Source organism: Anas platyrhynchos, chromosome 5 (assembly GCF_047663525.1).
Source record: "Anas platyrhynchos isolate ZD024472 breed Pekin duck chromosome 5, IASCAAS_PekinDuck_T2T, whole genome shotgun sequence".
Lineage (NCBI taxonomy): Eukaryota > Metazoa > Chordata > Aves > Anseriformes > Anatidae > Anas > Anas platyrhynchos.
The window spans coordinates 22923219-22943575 of NC_092591.1; the positions used below are offsets into that span (position 1 = coordinate 22923219).

The window sequence follows — 20357 nt, forward strand, 5'->3', positions numbered from 1 at the left end:
CAAAAAATTAAGCACAAGACTAATCTCGGCCAACAAACATTGCTTTAAAGCAAAGTTTGAATGTTCCATTTTGAAAATGGAAAAAAGAATTCACACTTTCCAAACTTTGCACATTTTTTGAGTTCAGAACTTTTCCAAAAAACCCTCAGTAAACATTTTTGACTAGTTAAACCACTTACGTAAGCATTTTCTGGTTTTGATACGTGGTAAGTAACGCAGAGCAGGGAAAAGAAGTTATTCACAGCAGGATTAGCAGCACGTGCCTAAAACGTAGATGGAGATGTGTTTACCCAGACACATGGTTTTGAATAAACTCGTACAGCCCCTTCGGACCACACGGTCCGCTCTACCCAGAGTGATAAAAGCCTCGCATATTCACAAACCCCAAGTTAGCCAATTCGCCAAGGAAAATTAAACCACAGAAAGAAACAGGTTGAAGGGGAAGAAAACGAAGTATTGCAAAGAACTGGTGCTGCTGGCAGCCAAGGCAGCCACACACACCCGCAAACCCCAGCAGCTGCCGGCTGGGCGCAGAAAGCCCCCGCACAGCTCCGAGGACGAGCAGCGAGGCTGGGGCAGGCGGTGGGGGAGCGGGAGCGGGAGCGAGCAGCGGGGCTGGGCAGGGCGGCCGCACTACAACTCCCATCACCCCCCGCGCAGCCGCGGCACCTCCCCTTTTATAGCCTCCCGGACTACACCTCCCAGCTGCGCGCTGCGGCGCATGCGCAGCAGCGCCCTCCTCCCCCCCTCGCTTCCGCGGCCTGGCTGTGGAGAAGACGGCGGCGGCGGTGGCAAGATGGCGCTCACCAGGTGCGTTCTGTGAGCCCCTCACAGGCCCCTCACGGGCCCCGCTGCCGCCCCCCGGCCTCCCTGCGGCTCCCCGGGCACCGCGGGGGGCTCCGGTCGGCGTTGGGGCCGCGCTCGGGGGCAGCTCTGCAGGGCCGCGGCCCCCCCATAGGCCCCGGGCCTGCTGAGGGGGCCGGGCCCCGGGGCGCTGAGGGGGGCCTGGGGGGGGGGTGTTTGGGGAGGGGGTGCAGGGGTCTCGCCGCCGCTTGTGACCTCCGCGGGAACGGGGAGCTGCGGGGCCGGGGGTGACGGGAGCAACGGGGTTTTTCCCTGTTGTTTTTTGTCCTTACCGAGGGCTGGGGGCTTTGTTGCGAGCTGCTGCCTCGCCTGCGCGCCTCAGCAGCGCTCCGCTGGGCTGGGCTGAAGGGCCGGCCTCCCGGGGGCTGAGCGCGGCCTGAAAATACGCGAACAAGGGCTGCGGGGTCGGCGTGAGCTGGAAAATAGGAAGTTGGGGAAGTGAATTTTGGCTGTTCCACTTCGGCCGGGAGGTGTCTAAGGTTGGGGGGGAGGCTGTTGACAGGTCTGTTTGTGGGCGTTTGCCGTGAGAGCAGGGGAGGGAGAGTCGGCTGGACAGTTTTATTTTCTTGTTTGATGCTGGTGGAAAGAGTACACAGAGGTGTGTGACATTCCTGTTAGAGAATGGCCGTTGTCACACACCAGCTGAAGCAAGACGGAATATGGGTGGATTTAATATCAGATCCTACAGGAGTCCTCTAGAATGCTGAGAAAGTGCGAGCTGCTTCTGCAGCATTCCAAAAAACCTCTCTGGTTTGTGAGAGCAATGCATAAGTGTTTCATAAGTTGTTTCTAAGTAAGTCTGTGTAGACCTATGGTAGAGAAGATTTAATAATTTAAATGGATTTAAATTAGTAGCAGACTCAATGTAGGTTGAGTTTCACTGTGGAAAATTATGAGAATTAACTTTGTGTCTTTTTTCTTTTTTTTTTGGTGGCTGCCTATGGATATACAGTTTTCTACCAGCTCCAACCCAGCTGTCTCAAGACCAGCTAGAACTAGAAGAAAGAGCAAGAGCTCAGAGATCTAGGCAGACTGCTCTAGTCTCGTCACGAAGGGAACCACCCCCGTATGGTTACCGGAAAGGATGGATACCACGCGTGCTAGAGGTAGATATTTAAACCGACACTGTAGCAATATGTATGTATTGTTGAGAAAAAGAAATATCTTTTCTAGAGAAAAAGTAAACTCTGAGCATCACAAATGTAATGCAGAGAACTGTGCACAGCCTTACCACGTGCAGAATTCCCATCCAGCCTAATGGATGTATTATTGGGCTGGGGGAAGTTGTTGTAATTAACCGAGTTACTTTAAAAGTTTGGTGACAAACAGCCTGTTTTAAGGTTTCTTCTCTTCAGATGTTGTTTTATGGAAATAGGTCTATGGTACTTTTGGTTTATGGTCTGAGAATGCAGTGATGCTCTGTGAAGGTTATCCGTATCGTCCCTCCATCATTAGTTGTTTAATACACACCCAGATCATAGCTGGAGTAAGTGAACAGGTGGATAGCCAAGAACAGAATGCTGTGCGGTTCTGTGTGTATTGTGTTCTTAGGGTAGCAAAAGGTAGCTGCTAGTGGGGGATTGGGAGGGAGAAATTCATGTTAGAATTGGGAGAAAACTTATAAATTTGTCAGGTATTCATTATTTAAGTATGTTACCGGCAAAATGCTTCTGGATGGTGTTTGGTGTATTTAGCTATAATCTGTGTCACTTCAACGTAATCTCAACCAGAATTGTTAAAAGCTAGAATGGCAAATACAGCTGTATGGTTCCAATTCCAAAGGATTTTGGTACAGTTTTTCTACTGTGAGCCACAAATTGCAGAATTTGAAATGGTATTAGACATAATATCCGAGACCTACTGTGGTGAGTCAGAGGCCAGTACTCTTGGGACAAGGCATGCTCTTCAGGTTTTGATACAATATTTGTTGTATGATCCTGGGTTGTTTCAAAGTGCTTCCATTGCCTGAGTTTTTAACAGCCTTACTCTCATATTTATGAGTTAGTCCTTTTGTCTTAAAGATTCATGCAGCACCTTGGTGATCCATTAGTGGTAGATAAGGTGACTTCAAACAGTCATTCCTCTGGTTGTCTGATAGTTTTATGGGGTTTCCACATTTAATAAAGCATGTGGTATTAAAATTTATACTTTCACTTAAGTTCCCACCTACAGTTTTCATTACTCGTGTTAATATTTTCATGCTTATTCTTTCAGAAGTTAGCAAAAACACTTCAGAAGTCAGGTCAAACAGTTTCCAGCATCACCGGGCCACAAAATGATAGACATCTCAAAAGGCTGTTAGGGACTTCCCTTTCTGCCTCATAAACAAATGCAAATTCTTCAGTAGTAGTTGTTTATGAAATACAACCTTTATGCAATGGTCCTAGAATGCCATCACTGAAAAACGGTATCTGTTCTTAGTAGATCTGGTTATGTAAAAAACTCTGAGGAAGGACTGACTTTTGTTCTGGCTGGTACTGGAGCATTGATTCTGTAACTGCTTGTTGAATGTTGGATAGCCAGTGGTAGAAGTTAAATACTTGAAGCTGCATGTCAGGGAGCACTTGAAGCTAGCACAAGCATGTGCTGCTTTGGAAGGAAGCCTTCTGCCCAACTGCTCCAGCCTCAGTCCGCACTGGTTGTTGCAGTGGTGTTAATTGTTTGGTCCCCTGGTGAGTATGGAGGGGGATCTATCTAAGACAACCATTCCTTTCTCTTGGTCTGGTTTGCTATCAGGCAAAAGCAATGCCATTGCAACAGGGAGTGGGGAGATGCTGGTACTGCTTTAAGCAAGTGCTTCCTTTGAAGAACTGCTTTTGAACCCATAGCCTGAAGTCGGTCTAGCAGTAGTACCAATTCCATGTGAGTCTTCAGTGTTACTGAGTCAGGGTGGTCTGTTTGAGGAGGTCTTTATTTTACTTGTGTTCCTCAGAGGCTTTTAGAGCAACAGGTTGAACAAGAGGAGAAATAAACTGTTAAGAATACTGGGCTATTGGGTGCTTGCCCAGTTCTCAATGTATTTGCGTGTCAAAATAAGGAAATAGATAGCTGGCATCCGTGCCATTGTACAGCCATGAGCTGCAGGCTTGAAAGGAATGGAAAGCTTTTTAAATTTCTTCACTTCATTATGGTGCGATAACTAAAATTACAATAGTAGTAATTTTATGATGAAAATCTCTACTGGTTATTTTTTTTTTTTTTACTTCCAGCGTTGCTTTATTACAGCAGATAAGTTCTTGGAGTTCTAATTAATAACTTGCATGTGAATTGTTCACGTACTGTCTGTCATATTGTAGTGCCTGCATGTTCGAGTCAGTGATATAGGCTATTTCTCTGTGCAAGAAATAATTCAAGATACTTCTCTGCAAGATGTCTATGCATTTTAATGTCTTTTCTTTTAACAAGTGAAGTTCTGTAGTCAATTGCTCTCTTACAAGCTAATATTGTAAATTTGCTAGAGCATTTATGTTTCATTTTGTTAAAATCAATCCACTGTTTTGTTCCTTTCCCACCAGTGCAAATGTTATGCTATGTGTTTGTCTTTCAGTCATTCACAACTTTTTCTTTTGTGTAGGATTTTGGAGATGGCGGTGCTTTCCCAGAAATTCATGTGGCCCAATATCCACTGGATATGGGCCGAAAGAAGAAAATGTCCAATGCTTTGGCTGTTCAGGTGGATGCAGAAGGAAAAATAAAATACGATGCAATTGCTCGACAAGGACAGTCAAAGGACAAGGTAATATTTTTTTTCAAATGTGTAGATTGGGATGTATACCTGGAGGAGCTATATGTACAGTTGCCAAAATTGCAGAAAGTTGATGTCTGTAGGATTTCAAATTTTAACTGTATCTCAGTTGAGTAACAAAAGTGTTACATCTTGTCTATTCTCATCCTGTTTATCCTAGAAGATTGCAACACCTTTCAGAAAGAAGTGAGTTCAAATCAATTACACTCCCTGCTGTCATACAGATAGAAAGTAGCCTGACAAAATGTAAACAATACAGTGGTAACATTGTTATTGTGGGGACTTTCATTGTATTTTTATCAGACTTTAGTGTCTGGAATTATTTGTCAAGAAGAGGATGCTAAAATACTAAATACATTTATAGAGTTCTGTGATGCTAAACACTTGATAATAATTAGACATTTGACTTATCCCAAAATGGAAAAAAATAATTGTTTGGAGCAGCAGAGATAAGAAGTAACAATCATGCTGTTTTTTTGTTTTTTTTTTTTTTGGTGGATGCTTTAGGGCAAATAAGGGAGAAAAGAAAAAAGTGTAGTTAAACCCCCCAGTTTTTACAACTTTGTCAAAATACATCTTCACCTATACGATCAGATTCAATTTTCACATAGTAAACCTGTTTGGATTTGAATACCAGGATCTAAGTATATTTGAAAAAGAACTAGAAGTGATGATAAACTTCAGCACAGAATGACTGATCTTCTGCCGTGCCTTATTGGTTCAGAATTCGGAAACTACTGTAAAGAACATTCTCTTTGTATGCATATAGGCATATTCTCATTTTGTGGCCATACTGAGCAGTACGGCAGAGCTGAGTAGCGTTTCCATAACTGAGCTCTGTTAGCGGCTGGACTGGAATCATGGTTTCCTAACTTTCTTCGCTCAGCTCTTTCTTCTGGATCAGTTGAATTCTGATTGCATCCAGGTGAATGTAGATGCTAAGATTAAAGACAAAATTTTGTGATTTCAGGGAGAGTAAAACTGCGGGAAAATCAGGTGTTTGAAACACTTTCACTAGAAGACCTGCTATTAGTAAATATGCCATAGGGAGCAGTTCTTCAGTGAGTATTGAGCTGAATACTGAGAAATATTTTCTGTAAGATAGAGGTTTTGATAGTACAGTGTCAATAGCATTACATAGAAAAGTTTTATTATCCTGAGAGTAGCAGTCATAATTCAAATATTTCTTCAATCTTAATACTCAGAGTTAAGAGAAACAGATACTTAGTAGCCTGTACGAAATAAGATGGAATTTCTGACACTGTTCTGTGACCTGCTTGTTTGGTCTGAGTTAAGAAGCAGACTTTGCTTTTGCTACAGTTTATGGATTTTTTTGAAGTTGAATTTAGTGTTCTGCCTTCTTGTAGCGGCAGCAGTTCCATCATCAGGCCCTGTATCTAGGTGGCTTGTCAGCAATTTCTGCTGTTGTACTGGTTCATCTCTCTCGCATCTGTTCCCTTAGATATTTAAAAAATAGTTGCTTCAGAGAATTTTCCTTTAAAAATGCTGACATAATTGAGATAGTCTGACAAGCCTTCTGTTTGGGGCTGGCAGAAAGTCTGCTAGATGTGAAAGACGGGATAATGTTGATAGATGTGGATGCACGACCTTATGGATCTGGGGATGCAGTTCCATGTGGTTATCCAGAGGAAAGACTTCCAGCACTACGACTAGCTCTTGTGCTGCTCTGAATTCTGCCAATACTTCCTGTACTTGCATGACTGGAAGACAGGCTAAAATAAGGCTTGGGGAATCAATAATTGACATACAATGGTGAAACTAATGCCCTGTCTGCTTAATAGGAGAAAAAAAAAAAAAGGATATGTAATTGCTTGCTGCATTTTTATTAGGACAGAAAAGAGAGTGAAATTAAGGAATGGAATTATTAGGTCCATTACTTGTTTCCTGGCAAAAGTGGTTTTTCTATGCAGGAGATAGATTTTTTTCTTTCAGGTCCAAGGCTGTGGCTTAGACGTGAATGGAGAAAAAAGGACCACAAATCTTGTCTACGGTTTTCTCTCAAGATTGTGAATTCAGTTGAAACATTCATAAGGGAATAGTTCCAATGCTGAAGGAACTCCTATCACAGCAAGGGGACAGGTTAAGATAACATGAATAGAACTAAAATAATTTCTGAAGTACTTGTTACTCATAACTTATTCACCTTCCTCACAGAGTTTGATTTGAGAGCTTGTTGCCTGTTTTGTTTCTGTGGTATGCTTGTCAGGCTTCCAAACAGCGTTGTAACGACTTCTGAGGTGTTACATGCCTCATACGGAGGAATCAGAGGAAGACACTCGTTCTGCAAGGCTTAATAGTAGCTTCTTGACTTACATGTAAGATTGATGAGTGCTGTACAGAGCTCTTCAGGATATATAGAATAAAATGTATTGAGAGCAGGGATTTAAATGTTAAATGAAGAACGTTCTGTCAAGACACTTGCCTCTATCAGATATCTTGTGGGAACTCTGAATGCAATTGATGACTAAATCCTACCATGAGATAGATAGGTAAGATTGTTCTTTTTCTGCTGTTACGATGGCATGTAGATTTCTAATTGCTGCCTGTTAAGGCTGCCTCATCCAGAAAAAGAATTGTCTGTCTGTACCAAAAATGAAGCGTTTCATTTGTGGCTAGGAGATTCTGCTTTTTAGGCCAATGCTTCCATTTAAATTCCCTACATGAAAAATGGTAGGGAATGAGCATATTACAATATCAAACGGACACAGTTTCCTCTTGATCCTGGATCAATAAAACGTCTGTATTTTCATGTTAAAATGGTGTAAATGTCTAGAAAAACATCACAGTGCAACAACATCTTTCATTTGCCTGTCTGTATCACCTCAGAAAAAGGACTCCAGTTAGGACATGCAAGTGTGTCGGGTTTTGAGGAAGACAAAATATTTGGTGGTTTCAGGCAAATTTCATACATGTTATTGATTTCTTCCACATTACTGCAGCTTTCCACTGGCATGCGTTATTTTGGGGTTTAACTAGTTCACGTAACTCATTTGTACCTCAGTATGCTGTCGTTTTGAGTGAACCTCTTCGATTTTTTTTTTCCTATTATGTCTTCTGGGATAATCTTTGGGTAGCGAGACATCTGGATTTAGAATTAGAGGACCACTGCTCTGCAGTTGTCCTTCATTCAGCCTTTAAGATGCTGCGATATTGTTTATAGTATTAGAAAGGATTAAAATTTTAGGAGTGAAAGATGAGAAGCAGTAAATGGCTCATGTGTCAAATTAATACTGAGGCTAAAGGTCTGTTTCATAGTTGGACATGCACTTTATTATAAAGTTGAAATAATAGCTATAATAACTTTTAACTTTCTGAGTTAAGACTCTCTGATGTTATTTGTTGGATTAATGTGAGACATTAGTGCAGTATATTAGCACTTTTCCCCCTGTAATTATCTAATAACATTCTTTCCATACATTGTAAATTGGAACTTAAAAGCTGGTGACAGCTAGGTGCGTGTTCTATGAAGACTGAACTGCCTGAATAAGGGGAAGTGTCGAGAAAAGATTTCTTGAGCATTTTTCTCCAAGAACATAGCAAATGTAATGAAATGAAAAATTCTAGATACTGAAAAAGACATATATGAAAATCTTAAGAAATCCTTGAAAACAGAAATATAAACTTGAGTTTTCTGTTTGTTTTGGAGCCTGAAGAAGCAGCATAGGAAAGGGAAGTAGGAAACTGTATCTAATTCCCATTCTGAAAGTGATTTATGTATTTGTATTTCATCAGATTGTTGTTTGCTGTTGTTTTTTTGCAAATATCCCATCTGTAACTCGGACTGAAGAGTACATTCTTATTCTGTGGAAGTCATTGAGCAATGTGTAATTGTATACAATAAATACATTACAGTTAATTGTTGTATACTGTTGTATACAATTTAATTAATACCCAGAACTTAATCAAGGCCTGAAATATTCCTTTGAAATACTTCAATTTATTTGTGTTCTCCAGCACTAATAAAATATGTTGTCTTTCAGATTATTTACAGCAAATACACGGATCTTGTCCCAAAAGAGGTCATGAATGTGGATGATCCTGAACTGCAAAGACCAGATGAGGAGACAATTAGAGAGGTATCGTAGGCACTGATGTGCCTGGTTATTAGAGGTACATTGTATGTCTTGCATATTTGATGAGGTGCATACTGTGGTATTTTTGCCTTCAGATAACAGAGAAGACAAGAGCAGCCTTGGAGAAATCAGTCTCACAGAAAATTGCAGCAGCCATGCCAGTTCGAGCAGCTGACAAATTAGCTCCTGCACAGTACATCCGGTACGTATTGCTGGTGCATGTGTATGACATTACATATAAAATCAGCATGTTCCTTTAATTTATGAGAACAGAAATTCCTCTTAAATTCTTTTCTTCTGTAAGTAGGATGAAACTAGTTTGTGTATTTTGAATTAACCTGCTGATGACAACACAGTTTGAAGTGTGCTGAAGTATGTCAACGTGTCATGAGTTGTGGCACTTAAGGAGGCTTATTGCTTTAACAACAAAAATACAGATTTGTCAGGGAGGACTATGGATGATGCTGCCCTAATAATAATAATAATAATAATAATAATAATAATAAATAAAAATAATAATAAAAATATGGAATTATTAGGAAGCTGGTCCTTGCTTATAATGACTTCCTGAATCTGGGTTGAGGCAGGAGAGCATGGCCCTGGGAAGATGCGTTCTGTCTGGTGTAGTTGATTATCTGCATGTAGTCCAGTGCAGTTACCAGCTCCTGGCATTTACAGTGGAAGAGTCTTTAACTGGTGTGGATAAAATTAAAATGCCACTAGAGCAGTAAATTGAATAAAATCTGAGGTGGGAAGGGAATACCCCACTGGCTGCCTGCAGAGAGTTGAAGCGCTTTGTTTTATCCAGGTACACACCATCGCAGCAAGGCGTTGCCTTCAACTCTGGAGCAAAACAGAGAGTTATTCGGATGGTGGAAATGCAGAAGGATCCTATGGAGCCTCCAAGATTCAAGTAAGTAGTCACAACTTCTTCATAAAAAAAAAAAAGATTCTGAAGTGTATTCCCGTACAACATGCTCATAGCAATTTTTTTGTTACTTGTTCAGAATTAACAAGAAGATTCCACGTGGACCACCTTCTCCTCCAGCGCCTGTAATGCATTCTCCCAGTAGAAAGGTATGAAATACCGTAGCTGTTCTAATTTTTAACTTGTAGGTGGATTCCCAAATTCTGCTTTGATCCAGTTCATTTCTGTGCACCTTCTCTTCCTTGTCCTTTTAGTATGATGTTAAGTGATAGATTGGTGCCCAACAAAGACTATTTTTTCATTTGAATGGTTCCAAAACTACCTCTTTTCTTATGTAACTTGTCAAAGCTTGAGTAGGTTTCCTATGTATTTTATGCAGGTCTTTATTGCTGGGGTTCTCTGTGGTGTGAATGAGTAGACAAACTTTAGCCTTGGTATACTCATGCTACTCATAAATAAGACATAAGGCTTTTCTTGTATTGTGAAGGATTATCTTCTAAGAGATGAGTGTAGTGGTTCTTCAGTTTTTTACAAGTTGAACTGCCATTAAGTTTTCAAGTGTTAACAAGCTGGCTGTAAGTTCTGGTCTGTGATGACAGTTCAAGAGGGTGGCTGAATAGCTATGTTGTAACTTTCTTTAGTGTTATCAAAGGTACAGTGCAGAAATGAACATTTCCTTGCTGCTAAGAAGAGTTGTTTTCTTGTAGCAGTGTCCTGAAACTTGTACTCCAAATGATGTCAATAGTTTTATAGCTGCCTTTAAGAAAGAAAACAGTATGTCCTTTTGCTATAAATCTAAAGATGACTTTGCTTTCTCTCCTCTATCAGATGACTGTGAAAGAGCAACAAGAGTGGAAAATTCCTCCGTGCATTTCAAACTGGAAAAATGCAAAGGTAATTAAGTTGTCATAAAATCACCTTTCTAATGCTGCATCTTAGTGGGGGACATCTCTGAATGATGTACAGCCTGAATAATACTGGTTTCAAATCCCAAGAGTGACACAAACTGGCTTCTTCCAGTGTGCAGAACATGCAATTGTACAGCTCAGTTTTTTTCTCTCTGGCATATTAGAGTTGTCAAATTGACAACACTATAGAGCAGAGAGAATATATTACTTCATGGCTGAGATTATACATTTTGAGAGGAAAAAAATGACATTAGTTAAAATCCCTATAATAGTGCACTATGTGGAGCCTGAAACCAAACTCTTTGGAGCTCACAAAGTAAGCCCGTCTACACTGAAGAAGGGAAAGGTAGTTTTTAGAGAACCAAGCATGTTTCTTTTTAGTGTTGCAGTCAGTCTCTGGAAAGTTACCCTTTTGGTGTTCCTGCATTAATTTATCCTCATTAGTGGTTAGCTTAGCTATTTTTATTTCTTGTTTGAGTAGGTATGTCCTATACCTTCATTTTTCTTCAGTAGCTAAGTTTCTGTTCAGAGAGAAGGAGAATTTATAATATCCTGCAATGACCAGTCTAATTGTTCTCAAATATAACAAGCTGTTGTTGTGAGGAGGCCTCTCTGAATGGAGGAAGGAAAAGCTGCCTGTTTTGATGTTATTTTTCTACCCAAACACAGCTGTATAACTGGGACTGACACTAATTAGTAGATCGAATTTTAGGTTACAGATGCTAATACCAAAGCAAAAAATGTGTAGAGCTCTCTAAAGAATCTTAAAATATCTTCTATAAATACTTCCAGTTTTCAGCTCCTAAAGGCAAAGCTGGCATTTAGTGTCTTTTGCTTTTGATAACAGCTTTGCCCCTTACTTTCTCATTTTTGAATCATCTGACTTCTTCGTAGGTATGAAAACAGTTTGGGGAAAGTTTTAAGCACAAACAGTAAAACCGTGTAGACTAAGAAAGCTAATACCTGTAGTTCTTAACACAAAGAAAAAGTGGAGCTTATTAATCAAAAACTCATTCTCATTTTTATGAAGATGCAACTTGAAGGGAAAATATGATCTAGATTTGAGATGGGGTGGAATTGGAGGGAAGCTTAATACTGCCTGGTATGAATCTGGAGTACATGTAAAAGAGGTTTATTTCAGCCTATTTATGAATGGCCAAGTTCTGTGTTTTGTGTTGTGTTTTTTCCTTACACAATGAATCTAATAGTTTGCTATTAAAAATGTCAATGTCTGTGATTAACTGCCTATCTGTTTCCACTTTAGGGTTACACAATTCCATTAGACAAGCGTCTGGCTGCAGATGGCAGAGGATTGCAGACCGTTCATATTAATGAAAACTTTGCCAAGCTCGCTGAGGCTCTCTATATAGCTGACAGAAAGGTCAGGTGGTTGTTGAAACTGTTCTCTTTCATGCGGTTTTAACCTTCATTATATGTTTATTTCCTTGAGAAAATCAACTGGGAATAGTCTATAGCATTCTGGTCTGTCCTGCTTCTGGACTTCCATAAGGTTTTGTCCCTATTATCTTTGAGTCGGTGGCTCAGTGTGGGGTTAAATTATTGGATGTTGTGTCTATTTCTTCTCAGCTTGAAGGGCTGTGGTTATCTGGCTTTGAACTTTAACTTTATAGCTCAGCTCCTTCCCTGTTTACTGTGCAGTTCTAGGACAGATGATCTGCTTGCATCCCAGGTGTTAGCTTTCTGTCATTTTAACTAGGGGTCTTATATGTACAGGCTCGTGAGGCTGTAGAGATGCGTGCCCAGGTGGAGAGGAAAATGGCTCAGAAAGAAAAGGAGAAACATGAGGAAAAGCTCCGAGAAATGGCCCAAAAAGCAAGGGAGAGAAGAGCTGGGATCAAAACCCATGTTGAAAAAGGTATGTTTCTTTGTTACTAAGAAACTACAGTGTTGTTTGTTTGTTTGTTTTTTTTAACACTTTTTGAAGTGCATGTTTGCAGAAATAACCTGAGAATTTATAATACTTAAATGTCAACATTAACCATGACATCTCTTCTTATGTCTTCACTTTGACAGTCAGTGTGTTTGGTTACTTAGTGGGGGTCTGTTTTGGTGGGATCTGAGTTTAATACACTGCTGTGAGGTTGAGTGTATACAGGTTTAGGACTTTGAGAAATTCATAATTGCAACTGGATTGGTACATGTAATGGCTTTCGTGGACTGCTATAATTGATAATTTTTCAGAAAACAATTGTTCTGACTTCATCTATGAGAACTAAACCATCTTTAAGTTTTCAAAGATAGTAAATAATAATTCGTTTCTCATATTATTATACCTGGTCTTATAGAGCTATAGTAATGTTGACCACTAGGCCCAAAATCTAAAAACCTAAGTCATAACCACTGTGATAAATTACATTTCAAAGATCAAGGTGTTGAATTTACAGAGCAGTTCTCTTACTTTGCTAAAAGGTGGAGGATATGGTCATACAGTAGCAAATACTGCAGCTGGGGTGGACTAACCTCTTTCCAACAGTGCAGGCAGGGGGACTGGCAGGCTGGAGAGCAGCTCTGCTGAAAAACACCTGGGAGTGCTGAACAGAAGCCAGCAGTGTGCCCTGGCACTAGCAATATTGTAAGGGGCATACTAAGCTGTATCAGTAGGAATGTAGGCATGAGGTTAAGGAAAGGAATAGTTTCCCTTTGCTGATCATCTGTTAGACTGCATCTGGAATGTGGTACAAGATGGACATTGATAAACTGGAGTGAGTTTAGTGGAGGGTCACCAAAATGGTCAGGTGGCTGGAGCATCTCCATAGTAAGATGCTGAGAGGAATGAAGCTTGTTCTGCCTGGGGATGAGATGGCTTGGGGGTACCTGATGGAAGCCTTCTTACAAGGAGATCAACAGCTACCCAGTGGAAGAATGAGATAGTAGGCAAAATTTGAAGTGGGACATTCCAGCTGTGTATCAGGACAAGAGTTTTCACCATAAGGACAACAACCAGTGAAAAGAGTTGTCCAGAGAGGTAGTCTCTGGCCTTGGAGGGTTTACAGACCAAAGTAGACAGAGCTCAGAGCAATCTGGTTTGATTTCAGCATTGATCCTGCTTTGAGCAGGAGGCTGAAATAGACGCTCCTTCCAATCCAAGTGATTTAGTGATACTGGGTCACAGAAGGTTCTTCCAAGTGCTTAGATGCCTGTGGTTGAACAATATTTTTATACTGACACGTAATAGAAATAAGTGTATGATACAATCGCCTGTGGGTTTTCAGGATATTCATGTGTAGATGGATGGACAAGCATTCTAAGGCATTTTAAGTTGGGAAAATGTAGTTGTTGGATATGCCTGCTTGGGGTCTCTTGTCAAGGACAGTTAACTGCTTGTGGCATGAGAAAGTTTTCCATGTGATGTTTACTTAAAATGTAACATTTTAAACAGTGCTAAGGGCCACTTCTGTTTTGGAAATGCATACTGAATTCATCACTGTGCCAATATTGTGCCATAGTTAATTCAGACTTCAATAGTTGTGTATAATGAGCAATTTTGCATTTGTTCAGAGGATGGAGAAGCTAGAGAAAGGGATGAAATAAGACATGACCGGCGCAAAGAGAGGCAGCATGACAGGAATCTCTCCAGGGCAGCCCCTGACAAAAGGTGAGTCACAGTGATACATCCTGTATTTTCAATGAGATCTGACCAGCATCAGTGGCTTTATTCCTTGAAGCTGATTGTTGGAAGTGAGCTTAGATTTATGAATGTAAGTTCAAGCATCTTGTTTCTCTCAGCCAGTAAGATCTCTGAGTCTAAATGGCTTCTGTATGCTTAAAATCTCTAATATATTAAAATTAGATTGCACAGCCTTTCTAGAATATAATGAACACTGTTTCATGAAAAAAATAAATAAGACATATTAGACCAAGTCAGCTTGATATAAAGTGCAGACAGTGGAAAGTAAATTTAAATGTTAATTCCAGCTGAACATAACTTTACAAATGTTTCCTTTTCTAGGAGACAAATTTTAAATGTTACCTAGTAAAGAACAGTAATGGCTAACATACGGTATCTGGGGCAAATTGTTAGCAGCTCATACAAAATTGGCTTGCAGTTGAGTATATCAACAAGTATGGTTTATCTGACTCAATCTTTATTAAAATTTTAAATTCAGGTCAAAGCTGCAGAGAAATGAAAACAGAGATATCAGTGAAGTTATTGCCTTAGGGGTACCCAACCCTAGGCCATCCAATGAAGTCCAATATGACCAGAGGCTGTTCAACCAGACCAAGGTAAAAATACCTTTTCACAGCTGTGTATTTTTCTATGAGAACACACCAACAGTTCATCCTGCCCTAGAGAGCATGGCTAGAGTCCTAAAGGGACCTTGTTTTTACAGATGGTGTGGATGAGCTCTGAAAGACATCTCTACATAACTAGTAGCAAACTACTGATCTTCCTTATCCATAGCTGATGCCACAAAAATGAGATATTCAAAATGTATAACTGGATGAAAGTGGATTGGGTTTGTGGGGAGAAAGTGTATGTGGGGGTTGTTTTTGCCCTCAAGTTGCAGCGACTTCATTTTCTTTGTATAAATGCACTGATTGAATAGGGGAAATGTGCTCTGAAAGAGAAGCAAGTAAATACTTGCCATTCCCATTACTGCTTCTGTGAAAAACCCTTCTGAAGATATAAATAGTGAACGGCAACATTTGTTGTCCCTGAACTTTGTACTATTGAGAGATGAAAAAGTAGATTAGGCTTTAAAAAGTCCCTCAATAGTCCTGCAGCGTGTCAATCATTCTTTTTCAAGTCTCCAATGAAAGACTTGCAGGCAGAAAGGGAAGCTGACGAATCAAAACTGAACAAGCAGGCAGTTCTACTTCCATGGTTTACATAAACTTGTGCAATTTGGATCAGTCAGCTTAAATCGTGTTTTCCAGAAATCCTGAAAAATGTGCGTTTCTGTGTGGTTGTACTTGGCCATTATAGACAGCTGTACTTGCAGGGCACACTGACATGATCCATTATTCTGAAATATGAATGGCCAGCAATCCTTCCCGTTGCTTTGTGACAGAGTAGAAGTAGCGCTAAGTGAGGCTGGTAATCATTGTGTCATGTTGTCTGGTCTTAATCCCAGAGCCAAAACTACTCATATCCTAATGAAGTGCTTGAACCCGCTGGAAATCAGCAGTAAATCACACAACAGCATCTTTTTGTATCTGTCTGACAGCATGCCTGTATCTTGATGTTAAAATTAATTTAGCAGGTTTTGGACTCGTGTATTATACAGCCGTACATCTTTCTTCTTCACAGGGTATGGACAGCGGCTTTGCTGGAGGGGAGGATGAAATTTATAATGTTTATGACCAGCCTTGGAGAAGTGGAAAAGATATGGCCCAAAACATCTACAGACCAAGTAAAAATGTGGATAAGGACATGTATGGTGATGATCTAGAGGCTCGAATAAAGACAAATAGGTAAGGGGGGAAAAAATACAAAATATTCTTAATTAGGGTTCTGAAGTTAAAAGCAACTGAGTATCATCTCTTCCGCCCTCCCAGGTTTGTTCCCGACAAAGAGTTCTCTAACTCGGATCGTAACACCAGAGGGAGAGGCAGAGATGGACCAGTTCAATTTGAGGAAGATCCCTTTGGTTTGGACAAATTTCTGGAAGAAGCCAAGCAACATGGTGGTTCAAAACGGCCTTCTGATAGCAGCCGCCCTAAAGAACACGAGCATGAGAGCAAAAAGCGGAGGAAGGAGTAAATGCCTCTGTTCCCTGAGTAGCAAAGAAATGGACTACTTGCTTGGACTTCCTTCAAAAGGCATTTTTAATATCACGGAGGTGTGTAGGGGGATGGCAGTACGTAAAGCAGTTCAGAACTCTTGTGCCAGGTGGAGATGCATATACACATTAGTTCTTCGACATAGGACAGCTACCCAGGGAGAGCGGAAGAATGGAGACCACTTTGAAACATTTCACAGGGGAACTGTTCTGTAGCAAGTGATCTGACTTTGCTAATTCCCTGTTGCCCAGCATCTCAGGGTAAGAATGTAGCCCCTTCCTCCAGCTTTAGTTTTTGTAAGTAGCTGAAGCTTTTATTTCATCTGTTAAAAAGCTCTCCTGCTGTATATAATTACTGTCTCATGCTATAATGATTCTGTGTTTCTTTAGTGTGGTTCTATACTTTATTTGAACAAGGAGGGGAAACAGCTGGATTCTGTTTTAAATCAAATACTCATTCATAGTTTCTCCATAATCTTTATTTTAGTTTCTTTACGTTTAGTGAAATAAAGCCACCTTCCACCACTCATTTACTCGTTGTCTTCTTTCTGCTGATTGAATCTTCTACTTTGCTGCGGTTTGACAGAGAGCTGAAAACAATGGATAGTATTTGCATTAGGCAAGAAGTTGTTTGTTGTTGTTGTTGTTTTTAAAACTTCTGATATTTTAAAACATTTGTATGGAAGGTAGACCTCTCCTCTTGCATGAGGTAGAATCACAAATATTCAGTTCCTGGTAGGAAAGTTAAAAAGATTCACATGGCAACAGTGATGTTTATCAGCAAAACCTCTTCTAAGCTTGGAATTTGAAGTGGAACAGAAGGTAACTATTTAAACCTAGCACAGAAAATGGGAGACGTGATCATACATTTTCCTTCTAGAGAACCTTGCGTTTCTTAAGAAATGAAGAAGCCAAATCACCTTCTGCTTTTCATTTCACTGCAAAGAAGCATCATAGCTCCTGTTTAGAGTATACTCCACACCACACACACCCGCCCTAGCAGGTAAAGGAAGGCGGTTATTTTACAACTTCAAGAATAAAATGTAGCAATGTTTCCAGAAATAAAGAAACCGACACTAAATATTGCTCTCTGCTAGTCATAGTACTTACTTTAAATAGGATGGTAGTTGTATGCAGCTCTGGTACTTTCAGCTCAGTTTATGACATTAGCTTACGGTCTGGCTTGTCACATTTCAAGACTGAATTCACTAAGCTACTGCTTGATTTCTGCTCCCCTTCTGCACTACAGTTTAACACAGAGGTCAGCTCTTAGGAGTATGTCCTGAGATAACCACAGTCAACATACTGCTGGCAGCTCTGCAGCATCTTGCAAATTTATTCTACTCTTGACAACTCTGCATTGAAAGTTTCAGGAGCCTCGTTGCAGAACAATATGGCTGGATTCTTACTGAGTGTTCAAAGACATTAACTGATCAGATTTCTTGTGCTATATTGTGTAGCTAGGTCAGATGAAGCACATTCAAATCTACAAGGAAATCCCCTCAGTAATTCCTCCCTATTTAGTGACTATACCAAAATCAAATTTCTCGTTGTCATTCCACCATCACTTGTTTTCACTGAAATTTAAAGCTTAGCTTTACTCTGTCATCTTCCTTCTATTCCCCAACACAGAAATTAAATGTTGGAGTCTGCCTCCAGAAAGCTTTATTACAAATAAGTTGCACAATGGTTTCTGAACAGTTTTACCACATTCATGTTCCTTTACCTTAGCATAGGAAAAAGCTTTGATCTCTGGATATGGGATCTCTATGGTGTCTATGGATATATGACCCTAATTAGTCAAGCGGAGATGGTGGAATAAACAATATGACTTATTTAAAACACACCAAACGCATACTTAAGTGGCAAAACACATAATCTCACGTGAATTTGTATGGCAGTATTTTGATGTTACTATATTCAAAAGAAGATGGAGTTAAAGACCCAGCTCATTATGTTATTTCATTAAAGGATTTGTCATCTATTACCTTGGAACCTTCAAGTATGTGAGAGTCCTTTTGAAGTGTATTCTGAACATCTTCTGGAGATGAGAATTTAATCCAGCAAAAACGTTTGTGAAAGCCTGTATCTTTGTCCTAGTCACCAATTAAAGAGAAAAAGCAGTTAATATACAAAGTGTTCACATAGGCTGTTAACAACTTTCTATCAGTGTTCAACTTAAGGATTCAGAATTTATCAGAAAACTTAGTGTACCTGTTTCAGAAGCTTGTTTCATACTTTAAGGCGTTTACTTTCACTGACAGCACGTGGGGGGCCTAGCAGAGGCTGTTCTGCATCCCTTTTTCTCAATTTGAGTCCAGCAATCAAAAAATTTTAAGATTTTAAGTTATAGTTGAAGACTGGAATAATGCATAGCTGGATGTTTCAAACTGCAGTTACCTGCTATTAAGCCAGTCACAACAGAACTGACATTTAAATGGCTCCCTGATTTGAAAATAAGCCTTCTCAACAACTTGAAAGCTATTCAGCAAGATAAAGCAGCTGCTTACAGCACTGGAAAAGCAGGCTGCAATTCTAGATGACAAGCATTTAACTGCACCAAAAAGAAAAGAAGTTATTTTTTTTAAGAATAATTTGCCAGTCTGAAGAGACAGTTGTCAATAAAGCAGGGATCGGTGCAGGAGGGTCAGGTCTACTGAAGTGCCTATTATCGCAAGCTCCTGAATTCACTGAACATCAGGCATGACTGCCAGCACTCCCAAATAGCAGCAAAGCTTCTGTTCACAAGGTATCAGGGTCATGTTGCCCTGTTTCAGTATCCCAATTAAGTCTTTACCAAGGTGTCTACAGGCAGACTTTGGGAACTCTGGCAGTTCTACACATTAATGAATGCTCCTAAAGTTATCACCACGTCAAAACATGGGCAACACTTCTGGCTTTAATCAACAATGAAGGCAGGTTTAAGGTAAGCTACCCTACCTACCTCAGCAATGGAGCACCACATTCTGTTCCAAACCCGAGCTGTGTGTGGCAGACACCTCCTGAATGTGCCCTGAACTTCAGCTTTCAGCAGTAACTAGACTGCTTTCCGCTCTTCCAAACTGTTCTCCAGCTGATAACAAATCTAATTTAACAGAAGCTCACTACACACTTAGCTTCATTTAACAAACTGCTTCACAGACAAGTAAAAGAACCTCTGCTCCTTCAGCAATTATTTGTAGGCATTCCTCTTCTGCTCTGTTATGGATGCCTTTTATTTTATTATTATTATTGTCTCCAAGAAACTGCACCAGACACTGGAATCCCTAATCTACGTGCTCTAAATTGTATAACTGAAGGGCAGAGAGGCAGGGACAGCTGATAGCTCGGGAGCACGTGAGGGGGAAAGGATTTCAGGAGAGTTCCTTGCTCTGGGCAGTGTGTGAGCACCTTGGACAGGCAAAAACCTCTCTGTTAGGCCCAGGAGAGGAAACACGTGCATGGTTTATTGGCAGAAATAAAGCGAAACTGCAGCAGAGAACCTACTTGGGTCAATTAATAAGAGGTATTTTTATGTTGATTATTGAGAAAGGGCAGTAACAGTACTCTGAGGGATGCGTTTTCTAACACTTGGATGAAAAACGTTAAACTTGAACAGAGCAAACCCAGCACCCACAGAGGAAGGGAATTGAGGGGCTGGGAGCCCGGCGATGCCCTCGGGGGGGGGGCTGCCGAAAGCGCTCCCGGCTGAGGGCCCGTCCCGCCCCGTCCCGTCCCGCCCCGGCTACTCACGAAGGGCAGCTGGCACCGCTGCACGGCCCCGAACTGCGCGAAGTACTCCTTCAGCTCCTCTGCGGGGGGAAACAGCGCGGTTATCACACGGCCCCAATCCCCCCGCGACCCCCGGAGACCCAAGCCCCCACCCCGGCCCACAGGCAGGGAGGGGAGGCGCTGCGGGGCGCACTCACTGCTCGACACCGTCCAGGGCACATCGGCCACGAAGATGTCGAAGCTTCGCCGTGCCCTCCGCGCCGCCCGCACCGCGCCGGCCGCCGCCATCTTGTGCTGCTGCTGCTGCTGCTGCGGCCGCCCCCGGCCCGCCCCGGCTGCGCGCCCCGCCCGACCGCGGCGCCG

At 41.1% G+C, this 20357-nt stretch overlaps 3 protein-coding genes across 5 annotated transcripts in view; 1 reads left to right on the forward strand and 2 right to left on the reverse strand.

The window, feature by feature from the left end:
- Positions 1-1267, reverse strand: part of ADCK1 (aarF domain containing kinase 1) — an 85206-nt gene extending 83939 nt beyond the window's left edge. The window contains exons 1-2 of one of the 3 annotated variants that reach the window (XM_038179501.2): positions 502-640; positions 180-263 (exon numbers count right to left, since the gene is read on the reverse strand). The gene's annotated coding sequence lies outside the window, so the exon portion shown is untranslated. Of the gene's footprint in view, positions 1-179; positions 264-501; positions 643-1136 lie in introns of those variants that run through there. The other 2 variants (XM_038179504.2, XM_038179503.2) reach the window with 2 other exon arrangements.
- Positions 656-16812, forward strand: SNW1 (SNW domain containing 1). Its single transcript, XM_038179508.2, has 14 exons — positions 656-810; positions 1817-1970; positions 4439-4600; positions 8611-8706; positions 8799-8905; positions 9512-9616; positions 9711-9780; positions 10460-10525; positions 11804-11920; positions 12274-12415; positions 14059-14155; positions 14667-14784; positions 15812-15975; positions 16060-16812. The coding sequence occupies exons 1-14, from the start codon at positions 722-724 to the stop codon at positions 16262-16264; spliced, it is 1692 nt and encodes a 563-aa protein (XP_038035436.2). The 5' UTR covers positions 656-721; the 3' UTR covers positions 16265-16812.
- On the reverse strand, positions 16745-20350 carry SLIRP (SRA stem-loop interacting RNA binding protein). Its single transcript, XM_072038413.1, has 4 exons — positions 20192-20350; positions 20016-20074; positions 18272-18379; positions 16745-16873 (listed from the first exon to the last, which is right to left on the reverse strand). Exons 1-4 carry the CDS (start codon positions 20280-20282, stop codon positions 16814-16816), a joined length of 318 nt encoding a protein of 105 aa, XP_071894514.1. The 5' UTR covers positions 20283-20350; the 3' UTR covers positions 16745-16813.
- Positions 20351-20357: the final 7 nt, after the last annotated feature.

Bases quoted from the DNA above. Each gene is read 5' to 3' on its own strand.
- SNW1 (XM_038179508.2), top strand. From the start codon at position 722: ATGCGCAGCAGCGCCCTCCTCCCCCCCTCGCTTCCGCGGCCTGGCTGT. The intron at 9,617-9,710 runs GTAAGTAGTCAC...TTACTTGTTCAG, and splicing joins ATGGAGCCTCCAAGATTCAA to AATTAACAAGAAGATTCCAC. The intron at 14,156-14,666 runs GTGAGTCACAGT...TTTTAAATTCAG, and splicing joins AGGGCAGCCCCTGACAAAAG to GTCAAAGCTGCAGAGAAATG.
- SLIRP (XM_072038413.1), bottom strand. From the start codon at position 20,282: ATGGCGGCGGCCGGCGCGGTGCGGGCGGCGCGGAGGGCACGGCGAAGC. The intron at 18,380-20,015 runs GTGAGTAGCCGG...ATTGGTGACTAG, and splicing joins AGCGGTGCCAGCTGCCCTTC to GACAAAGATACAGGCTTTCA. The intron at 16,874-18,271 runs GTAATAGATGAC...CATTGTTTTCAG, and splicing joins ACATACTTGAAGGTTCCAAG to CTCTCTGTCAAACCGCAGCA.